The sequence below is a fragment of the Pseudochaenichthys georgianus genome, unplaced genomic scaffold (genome assembly GCF_902827115.2).
Source record: "Pseudochaenichthys georgianus unplaced genomic scaffold, fPseGeo1.2 scaffold_1042_arrow_ctg1, whole genome shotgun sequence".
Lineage (NCBI taxonomy): Eukaryota > Metazoa > Chordata > Actinopteri > Perciformes > Channichthyidae > Pseudochaenichthys > Pseudochaenichthys georgianus.
In genome coordinates, this window is record NW_027262011.1 from 19582 (window position 1) to 31108 (window position 11527).

At 39.1% G+C, this 11527-nt stretch overlaps 1 protein-coding gene and 1 long non-coding RNA gene across 2 annotated transcripts; one reads left to right on the plus strand and one right to left on the minus strand.

The window, feature by feature from the left end:
* Positions 1–415: 415 nt before the first annotated feature.
* On the plus strand, positions 416–2430 carry LOC139433162 (uncharacterized). The gene is made up of 5 exons (XM_071202046.1): positions 416–671; positions 741–797; positions 905–1111; positions 1185–1423; positions 1497–2430. Exons 2-5 carry the CDS (start codon positions 764–766, stop codon positions 1959–1961), a joined length of 945 nt encoding a protein of 314 aa, XP_071058147.1. The 5' UTR covers positions 416–671; positions 741–763; the 3' UTR covers positions 1962–2430.
* LOC139433163 (uncharacterized) lies at positions 1010–4261 on the minus strand. The gene is made up of 4 exons (XR_011642733.1): positions 4030–4261; positions 3420–3506; positions 3269–3314; positions 1010–1095 (listed from the first exon to the last, which is right to left on the minus strand). It is a non-coding gene; the product is annotated as an uncharacterized lncRNA (long non-coding RNA).
* Positions 4262–11527: the final 7266 nt, after the last annotated feature.

Consider the following 11527-nt stretch of genomic DNA (forward strand, 5'->3'; position numbering starts at 1 on the left):
GTACTATTTTGTGTATAATCTGTGCATTTATTGGTTAGCTAAATGTCTTTAGATTCTGTAGTGTATCACTTTTTAAAAGAATTGTACATAAACTGAGAGTGAGCCGTTTTCCAGCTAACTAGTTAGCCACTAACGTTGTGGAGGAGTGCACGTGGCATTTACGTTACTGACGTGAAACTTTCCTTTGTAGAGCAACATCTCACTGAACTGTGGCTAAACTGTTGATCTGTCTGTTTATTCCATGGTTTGCAGGTATGTTTATTTTGAACTGTTAAATGTTTTATTGAATACTGTTCATCTAAGTAATTTGATTAATCTTTATTGTCACAATTACAAACTAAATAGTTTTATGTTTGTAATAAATGTTATTGAGTTTCTTTGTATTTAGAATCCTTTTTCTCTAAACAAATGATACCACTATACGATCACTGTAAAAGTATTAGAGGATTCTTAGCTTTGGAGCAACATCTCACTGAACTGTGGCTAAACTGTTGATCTGTCTGTTTATTCCATGGTTTGCAGAATAAACTAATTGATACTTCAAACTGACTCCGGTGAAGTACAAAAAGCAACAGCAAAGCAGGACCCAAGTGTCACACTTACACTGCGTGATGGACAGGGAGACATCACTGTAAGAGTCTCACAAGACATTTTCCAAAGACTACAAAATGGTGAGTAAACAACTAAATTGCATTCCAACAATCTGGATATCATTTTAAATGATGTAAATTATTTTTCAGATAACAGTTTAGCAGCTGCACTTATGCAGCAAGCAAGGGCTGCAACAAATGCACAAGGTAATCTATCATTTAAATCAAAAATGGTATTGTCTTTTAATGCAAATCAAACAAATGACATATTCATGTTTATTGTAAACAAATATTTAATTTTCTCTCAATCACAGTCCCTTTAGATCTGTCTTCAGATGCTAGGCCTGCTCCTGACGAGAGGCCTGCTCCTGCTGAAAGGCCTGCTCCTGACGAGAGGCCTGCTCCTGCTGAAAGGCCTGCTCCTGTAAGGCCTGCTCCTGTAAGGCCTGCTACATCCCAAGCTGGCACTCCTCACCTGGCATCCCCCTCCAGCCGGTCAGAACACCTTGAGGCAACACAAGGTACAGTAACTAAAATGAGGATCTAAACAGCAAATGCTATTTGTTTGAGTTACTAACACTTGTGTCTTAACAGATTTCACACACAACACCATACTGCTGCTTTTGGACCTGACAAAAACACACCAACAGGTGTACTATCACTCCAAACCCGGTTTTTATAAAATTCTCCAACGGCAGTTCAGCAAGGAGGGATACAGTTTCTCCTCAGACAAAATCTGTAAAAAACTGAATAACCTTTTGACCACCTACAAAAGGGCCAAGGACCGTTGTACCTCAACAGGAGAGGGGAACATAACGTGGGAATATTATGGGGTAAGAAGTTTGTTCTTGCACATCTAGTTGGTAAAAGCAAAATTTCCATTTTAACAATTCTGCAATTCCACAGATAATGGACAACCTGTTTGGGAGGTGCGGTGTTGGGAGCGCACCTCCAGGCACTCTTGTTTCCACCCCTCTATTTCCCACTGCCTCACAACCATCCACCACACTGCCGTGTGCCTCTGAGGCCCAGCCTGGTCCCTCCATGACCCTGCCCACCACACTGCCGTGTGCCTCTGAGGCCCAGCCTGGTCCCTCCATGACCCTGCCCACCACTCAGCCGAGATCAATCCGGTCTCGAGTCTCCCATCCCTCTTTCTACGACCTGTATGAGGCCCACTCGGAGAGGAGGACCAGTGCACTGGAGACACTGGTGCGGCCAGAACAGGAGCGCCGGAGAAGGCTGAAGGAGAGAAATAGGAGGAGGTTTGAAACTAAAATGTTGACTGCGATGGGAGAAGTTGTTTCCCAGTTAAAGTCCATTGGGAGCCAACAAAAGCGCATCATTGAGCTTTTGCAGGACAAGCCATAATTTCCCCCACACTGGGTATTCCCTGAATTAATTTGTTTATAAAGAACACCACCTCAGTTTGTTTATGGAAGTAATATTGTTTAGATTAGTTATTTATTTTCCTCATTATGCAGTTGTGTTATTATTTCATCCCTGGCAATTGCCTTGTAATATTTGTATTTGTGTTCACAATGTTTATATGCAATGATTATTATTTATTTGCCAAGTACATGTGTACATATAGTTATTTCATTTTCAAAGAAGATAGTCAACTGCTCTTGACATGTGCAGAAAATGACCATATCTAGTTTTCATATATATGCATTTATTTTTTACTTGCCCAATCATTTTGGATGACATTACATGTTACTTGTTAGGCGCTTTAATCCAAAGCAACTTACATACTCAATACTGTGGGCATAAAACGAAAGGAAATAAAAAACAAATGTCTTCCACAAAGAGTATGACAGTGGTTTTGTGTGTGGGGGGGGTGTCTTTAAAAAAGGTCACAAATCTGATTTCTGTGCAACACTGCATCTTGGTTCTGGGGATGCGGTGCTCTGTTATCTGCAGCTTCAACCTGCTCATCAACTTCAATTGCTTCCCCTTCCTCCAAGCACATGTTGTGAAGTATGCAACAGGCAGTGACTGCTGTGCTAATGTTTGCAATGTTTTTCATGTACAAACATTTGAGCCTCCTGAACTTCATTTTCAGTAGGCCAAAGGTATGCTCAATGACCACGCGTGCAACATTTAATTTTTGATTGAAACGACGCTGCCGAGCAGTTAAATGGCCATTGTCCCTGTATGGCCTCATAAGCTGAGGCAATAGTGGGTAGGCAGAGTCCCCAATGATGTGCATTCCCTCAGGCACCAGGGACCTTCATCAAGCAGCCTTCCAACAGCAGACAACCGGAATGCCCGTGTATCATGCCAGCTACCAGGGTGGCCCACATTAACATGACAGAATCTCCGTTTACTGTCACAGAACCCAGTAAGCACAACAGAATAAAACTGTTTTCTGTTGATGTATGCTACTGGGTTCTCACAGTGTGGTTTCACAATAGGAATGTGGCATCCATCTACCGCACATACAGTGTTGGGAAATCCTGCTGCACGAAATCCTAACTCAGAATTATGTAGGGCTTGCCCTGTGGGCCAGGAAATGTGGTGAGACAAATATGTGGTGACAAGACTACAGAATTCATGGAGATGCAGGCAGACAGTAGATTTGGTGATATTGAAACGATCAGCAACCCCCCTATAGGACTCCTGGTTTGATAGAGTCCACAGACAGGCAAGAACACTGGTTTGAAACGGCACTTTACTGTGCTGTCTGTTCCAGTAGAACGGGCCAATAGTCGTCATCACATCCTGTTTGGTAGAAAGGAATAAATGGCTTTTAATATCACCAGTCCAGATAATACATATTTGATGTTATTTTTATATATATATATATATATATATACACACACATACTTCCACATGTCCCCTGGACAATCGGAAATGACTTTTGAAGTCTGAAGGACTGTACTGTGGGACCACTTCTTCCACAAATTGTTGGACCTTTGGAGCAAATGATGACCATAAATCATTAGACCTATTCAACATTCTTTATATATATATATAACTGCTGCTGCTGTAGGCCTATATTATCTTCACTTGATTTCAGTTGTATTCTTGTCTATTTATTGTATCTTTGTACTACTATCTTGCTTGCTTTCTATATCTTTAGTAAAGTAGCTTTTATCTTATCCCATTGGACTAAAAAAGACTGATAGTGTCATAATTTTGCACAATTTGTGATCTGTAGAGTAAAGTAATCAGTCCGGATAATCGATCATACTTTTTAATTTAGACTGATGCAGCCAGTAGTAGGCCTCGATACATGTAGTGGCCTACAATATATTTTGTCTTTTTACTTGTGTATTATATTGTGTATCTGTTTTTGTTACCTGCCTAGGTGGCCTACTACGGATGTAAATTAGCACGTTTGCTCAAACACATTTATACTTCTTGTATTTTATACTGATGTTCATTAACATGCTCTGTCCCTATCAAATTAAAAAATTAAAAGATACGTAATTACCTCCGCAGACGGTGTTCATCATGCCATTCTCCATACAATACATGTGGGATTTCTATTGCATCCACTTCATCTGCAACGAAAAACGCCAACGCAATTTCCGCCATTGCAAACCCAGCCAGTCAAGCCGACTCCGAGTCCGAGCTGTCCGACTTAAGACGAGCATTTTGACACCTCCCCCGGCTGCGATCGGCTACTCTCGTCTACTTTCGAGGCGAGCCGCAATGTGTCTCAAACAAGCCTACTTTCAACTCTGTCTACCCATAAGTCCCCCCCCCCCCCCCCCCCCTCTCAATCAACTTCCTCTTGACTGCCTTTTTATTTATTTATTTATTTTACTATACTTACTTGTTTGCCTGTCCTTGTTTGTCTACCGTCCCTCATACTGTAAAGCGTCTTTGAGTTGTGAAAAGCGCTATATAAATAAAATGCAGTATTATTATTATTATTATTATTATTATGATGATAAACTGAAGCAATTTCTAAATTAACCCAATTAAGTGAGTTTTAAATATCGTCCTACTTAGTTTATAAGGAAATTATGAAGAGGAACAAATTAAATGATTTGAAAATGATATCTATGTAGGTGCTAACGCTATTGGCAGTTCTAGTGTTAACAGAAATTTAAATTAAATATGTGTACACTGTAATGGCAAATGCCATATATAATTTTCTTACCTGGAATTCTGCCTTTTTGAACAGACTTTTTGAGTCCTAGCTATATTTTCTACAGTTCTAGGGTTAATATGAATCTAAAATGATTTTCATTGGTCTAAATTAGATTTCAAATGATTAACTGTGTATGTAATGAAGATCATAGTGTGGGTTAAATCTATTTTCATAACCACTGATTGAAATGCGGAAACTGGGCTTGTTCATCAGAATTTCGTATGACTTGACTTGACTTGCTTGACCTGAGCAATGACTTGACTTGACTTGCTTGACTCTCATCACAGTGACTTGGGACTTGCTTGATACTTGTAGGTCAAGACTTGAGACTTGCTCATGACTTGCACATGTAGGACTTACTCCCACCTCTGGCGATATCAACCAAAGTATTTTTACTCTCACAGTAGCCTCTACTACTTTGTATTCTCTCACAGAACTATTCACAGTTAAAAGGCTGCTAATTCAACCCAGTCTCATGGCATTTCGTGTTCACCAACACGATTTTTAATCAATTGATTCGTGTTGCACAGCACGATTTTAAAAGCAATGTATTTCTACTGGTAATGTGTTTCGTGCCTGCAGCACGTCTTTTTCTCCGGTCGGGTCGTGGAAGACCGGAAGCTGTGTGGTTCATAAAAACATGTTCTTACTCAATATCAAGCCACAATTATTGCTTTTATTTTAAATCGTATAATTTCGGACTTTTGTTGCCGTCTATGAGGAAAATAAATGGGGCTCAGAGCCTCAGAATACTGAAATCTGTATTTATTAAATCTTTTTTTCCTTCTAATTTGTTATTCTTTTCAAAATAACACACTGTTATTTACTCACCAATAACACACAATTATCCTTGCTTTTATTCATTGGTTTAATTCCATAATCTCGGGCTTTTTTGGCGTCCGTCAGGAACTGAATTTAAAAATAAAAATAACCGGAAACAGACGTAGGCCTCTAGGAGATTAGGATGGCCAAAGACACTACACTACCCATAATCCCCAGCTATCGTTTAGGACTACAGTCCCCGTGATTAATCTTCAAGCTCTGGGATTGGATGTTGGTGTGGCAGTGCGCCAAGGTTACACCGAGCGTCAAACAGCTGTTTGAAATGGAGCGAAACCACGCCAGACTATCCAAAACTGGAATCGAACGCCCCCCCAGAACTACACATGCTGGCTATTGTGTTTCGCAAAATGTTCTATGGGACGTCTCTACTGAAAGTTTTCAGTATTAAACACATCGGTGCTATCAAATGTAAAACATATAATTAATAAATGGGTGAAAATCGCTTGTGTCCAAAATGCGCAGCATTAATACCCACATGACAGCTCATTGTTACTTTGTAATTCTACTCCACTACAATTCAGAGGTTAACCTGATATTTTTACTCCACTACACTTATTTGAGTTACTTTGTAGATTTTGATTAATGATGTGAAATATAAACAACCCTTAAATCAGACTTTAGTTACACCTGAGTAAAATTCAGGTAAGGTGATTGTCAAGTGCCAACAATCAGGAGAAATATTTGATAGTTGGCGCGTTGAAAGGAGCTAGTTGAGGTGGTTCGGGCACCTAGTTAGGATGCCACCTGGGCGCCTCCCTAGGGAGGTGTTCCAGGCACGTCCAGCTGGGAAGAGACCAAGGGGTAGACCTAGGACCAGGTTGGAGAGATTATATCTCTTCGCTGGCCTGGGAGCGCCTTGGGATCCCCCAGTCAGAGCTGGTTGATGTCGCCAGGGAAAAGAAAGTTTGGGGCTCTCTGCTGGAACTGCTACCCCCGCGACCCGACCACGGATAAGCGGGAGAAGATGGATGGATGGATGGATGGATGAATTAGATCAAATGTAAAAGTCAGACGAATTAGTGTTGATACTGCAAGGAGACGTATTGTGTGAAGAGAAATTGAAGATGTTGTTTAATTGTTGATATATTTATGATCCACGTCAAGTATTCAGTTTCAGCGCCATTTCTTCCAGTTTTTCCAAAGGTCTTCTCATCAGGGCTCTCTAAATAAAGAACTACGGCAGATCTGTAATATGTAATGCAGCCTAACCGTGTATTACAACACTCGGAATTAAGTATTCTTTTATTCTTTTTAAATGTTTTCCGGATTTCATATCATATAAACACCAAATCCCAGCATGCATTGCGGCTAAAACATCCAATCAGCGAGCTTAAACCATAGCTGAGGATCTTGAGTAATCGCTCGTCTGTTTCCGGTTATTTTTATTTTGAAATTCAGTTCCTGACGGACGCCAAAAAAGCCCGAGATTATGGAATTAAACCAATAAATAAAAGCAAGGATAATTGTGTTTTATTGGTGAGTAAATAACAGTGTGTTATTTTGAAAAGAATAACAAATTAGAACGAAAAAAAGATTTAAAAAATACAGATTCTTTCACACACACATACGGGTATTGGGCCGAGGGCGACACCGTACTTCCGGTATCCGCCATTTTACGCGAGGTGCAAGCAGGCCGAGGGTTTAGCTGTAAACCGTCTAGGTGTTGCTAAGCTTCCTGTACTGCATATCATAGTCTATTGCCTTAATCAATATCTAGTCAACTCTAAAATACCACATATTGTATATGCAATGGCATGATAATATTATTGTGACAAGTGGGGTATTCACCTGGTGTTTCCAGAAATTAGACGTAGATGCAGCCAAAATTGACGAAGGCCACTTTCGAGGGTCGTTTTTCCATACATCTGTAGGCAGTCTGTAAGGGCAATCCGACAACCCACACAGCTCTAGTTTACGCTGGTAACGACCTAGAGCACACCCCTCAAGTCCAGAGATGTAATCCGAAGACATGCAGCAATTTCTTCGGTCGTTAATTCAGAAAAAAAACCTAGTGCGCTCTGCCTGGCTACGTTAGCTAGCTGTTTATATTTGCACCTCCAGGATATTTGCACCTCCAGGAAAATGGCGTATTTATATATATATATATATATATATATATATATATATATATATGGCGCGCGTTGCATTGTGGGTAGCTCGTGACGTCACTGTGTGTGAAAGAATTTCAGTATTCTGAGGCTCTGAGCCCCATTTATTTTCCTCACAGACGGCAACAAAAGTCCGAAATTATACGATTTAAAATAAAAGCAATAATTGTGGCTTGATATTGAGTAAGAACATGTTTTTATGAACCACACAGCTTCCGGTCTTCCACGACCCGACCGGAGAAAAATACGTGCTGCAGGCACGAAACACATTACCAATAGTATTGCTTTTAAAATCGTACTGTGCAACACGAAAAAAAGGGGAAAATGGTGTTGGTGAACACGAATCAATAGATCAAAAATGCCGTGAGACTGGGTTGACTAATTTTGGTCAAACAGCAATTTGCCTATACAGTGCAACTACAAGGCTTTCTACTGTATTTGAATGACAAAAGATGACACTCACCTTAAAATGTCCTTTGTATATTTCTATTTGTCTTAACTGTCGGAACTTGTCCAGGCATGTTAAGTGGGAGTGGACTTGAAATCCTTAACTCAAGGTGTAGAACAATTAAGTTATCAAGCCAATTGCATTACTTACTACAGTACGACTTGAATTTTGTTTTAAGTCAATTAACCATCCTGTCCTCCTACAAAAAACGACCATATAGGTCGATTGTTCAGCAGCTAAATACGACCCAGAGACACGTTTTAAAGTGTAGCGCCTCTAGTGGTCGTGTAAGAAACAACATGCTCCTGTCGATTGCAAACGCTCCGGAGGGTCGTTTATTCACAAATAACCCTCTCTGGAAAATCCTAAATTGTGGAATAGTTTGGCCATTAAAATGCTTTTTTATTAGATTTCTAGCGAGCAGTGTATATTGTACTTTTATAATCCACATCCAGTGGATGTGTAGGATCTACAGTTTGATAGATATACGAAGATGATTTGAGGTCTCGCCAGGAGAACGTGTACTGTATATGGGGCAACTTCCATGTAAAGTTAGCGTGGGTGAAAACAGTATTTCCGGTCTCGAAGTTTTCATAATAAAACCGGAAGTATTCCCCACACTGTCAAATGATTACGCAGTGATATCTCCATTACTCATCCACTAAAAAACATCAGTTTATCCTTGTTAATTACACAATATTGATTGGTTTAAATTGTGTACAATGCTTTTGTGTTTTTAACCTTCGATTCGGAGAAACAAATTGTTTTTTCGGAGTTTAGACACGACAGAGTTTCCGAAGACACTACACTACCCAGAATCCCCAGCTATCGTTTGGGACTACAACATCCGCCTTGCTTTACAAACCCCGTGATTAGCCCTCAAGCTCTGTGATTGGATATTGGAGTGGCAGTGTGACAAGGTTACGCTGAGCGTCAAAGCTCTTTGAAATGGAATGGAACCACGCCAGACTATCCAAAACTGGACTTGGACGGGTCCAGCCCGGCCCTCCCCCCCAGAATTACACTTGCTGCCTATTGTGTGTTTCGCAACATGTTCTATGGCACGTCTCTACTGGGAAATGTAGTTTTAAAAGACGTTTTCGTATTTCCCACAATTAGAAGTTGCCAGTATTAAACTGTATACATCCCTGGAGGTTTAGGGGACACGAAACACATTGGTGTTATCAAATTTAAAACATATAATTAATACATGGGTGAAAATTGCTTGTGTCCATAATGGGCAGCATTAATACCACATGACAGCTGGACTTATGGCTGTGACCCCTCCTGTTGTTAATTGATAAGCCTGAAACATGCACTTGTCAAGGTTCAGATGCACATTTAGCAAATATGGCAGTAGCCATCGATCATCTTAAGATAAGATACTTTATTGATCCCAAGTTGGGAAATGTTTTTGTTACAGCAGCATGTACTACTTTGTTCTACTCCACTACAATTCAGAGGTTAACCTGGTATTTTTACTCTACTACATTTATTTTTGTTACTTTGCAGATTCTGATTAATGATGTGAAATATAAACAACCCTTAAATCAGACTTTAGTTACACCTGAGTAAAATTCAGCCTTATCAGTTTGTCTGTTTTGCACATCCTCCTGTTAATATCTTTGGACGTCCTGCACTAAACTGTTTTACTGTAGAGATCACTACAGTATCTTCTAGATATTTTCCATTCTATATTTCTATCATTGACCCCTATTTTGTATGTAGGCTACTCTTAATATTTAAATGTTTTCATCAATAACTAAATAAATATAACTTATTCAACAACTACATTCAATAACGTGCTTTAACCACTAGGAGGTGCGGTTTAGACCAGTGGTCTAGTTAATAAAACATAATAATATCGTACATAATATGACTATTCACTTTATTGTGAGTTTAAAACAGAACGGTAAAGGAAAATACAGTTTCAGTCTCTCGATGTGAAGCTTATGCATTGTACCATGAACCTGTATAGACCTGTAACAGTCAACTGCATGAGGAGTTGGAAAGGTAGTTCAGAAAATCAGTAATATCTTTAAAAACTACAAAAAAGTCCCTTTCTCTCAGCTGTGCACCGTTATGGTGTAAATACAGACTATCTACTAATTGGATCAAATATAAAAGTCAGCCGAATTAGTGTTGATACTGCAAGGAGACGTATTGTGTGAAAAGAAATGGAAGATGTTGTTTAATTGTTGATATATTTATGGTCCACGTGACGTCACGTATTCAGTTTTGGCGGCATCTCTTCCAGTTTGTCAAAAGGTCTTCTGATCAGGGCTCTATAAATACATATCTAGGGCAGATATGTAATATTTAATGCAGCCGAAACGTGTATTACAATGCCATTATGTGATGACTTTCAAAGAGAAAAGCAAGAACACTCGGAATAAAGTATTATTATTATTATTATTTTTAATGTTTTCCGATTTCATATCACATAAACACCATATCCCGACGTGCATTGCGGCGTGATTTTAGCCTATCAAAACCTCTGAAAAAAGAAATGTGTCTCTCAGAATCGAAAGAGAAAAACCTATGGGAAAAACACAAAAGCATTGTACACAATTTAAACCAATTAATGTCGTATAATGAACTAGGATAAACTGATGTTTTTTTAATGGATGAGTAGTGCATATATCACTGTTAAATCATTTGATCATTGGTTTTATTATGAAAACGGCGAGACCGGAAATACTGTTTTCAACCCGTAACTTTACATGGAAGCTTGCCGCATATACACGTTCTCCTGACGAAATCTCAAATCATCTTCGTAATATCTATCAAACTATAGATCCTACATATCGACTGGACGTGGATTCTAAAAGTACAATATATACTTCTCGCTAGAAATCTAATCATAAAGCGTTTTAATGGCCAAACTATCCTACAATTTAGGATTTTACAGAGAGGGTTATTTGTGAATAAACAACCCTCTGTAACGTTTGCATTCAACGGGAGCACTCGAGGCCGACAATTTTAAAACGTAATTATAGGTCGTATTAAGCGCTTGAACAAACGACATATTTGGTCGTAATAAGGGCTTAAAACAATCGACCCATTTGGTCGTATGAGTTGGAGGACTTGTTGCAATTAACGCAGAAATCAGAGTTCAAATTACACACAATATTAAGTTGATGTAATTACCAACATTATTACGTCAACACAACTTATAAATTAATGTTTGCAACTTCAAATGTGTATCTAAATCAATTAACTCACATTTTTATCTTGCAACCATGCATTTAATTAAGTGGAGGTGAAAGGTCGCCTGAATTCGTTTTTAGAGTGTAGTATGATCAAATATAATATGTTCATCTATACAGACCTTGGCTTAACACTAATTAAAAAAAGGTCAACAACTATTTGATGGATTGCCATGCAGTTTAGAACCAGAATCATACATTGGTTTATTGCCAAGTAGGTTAAC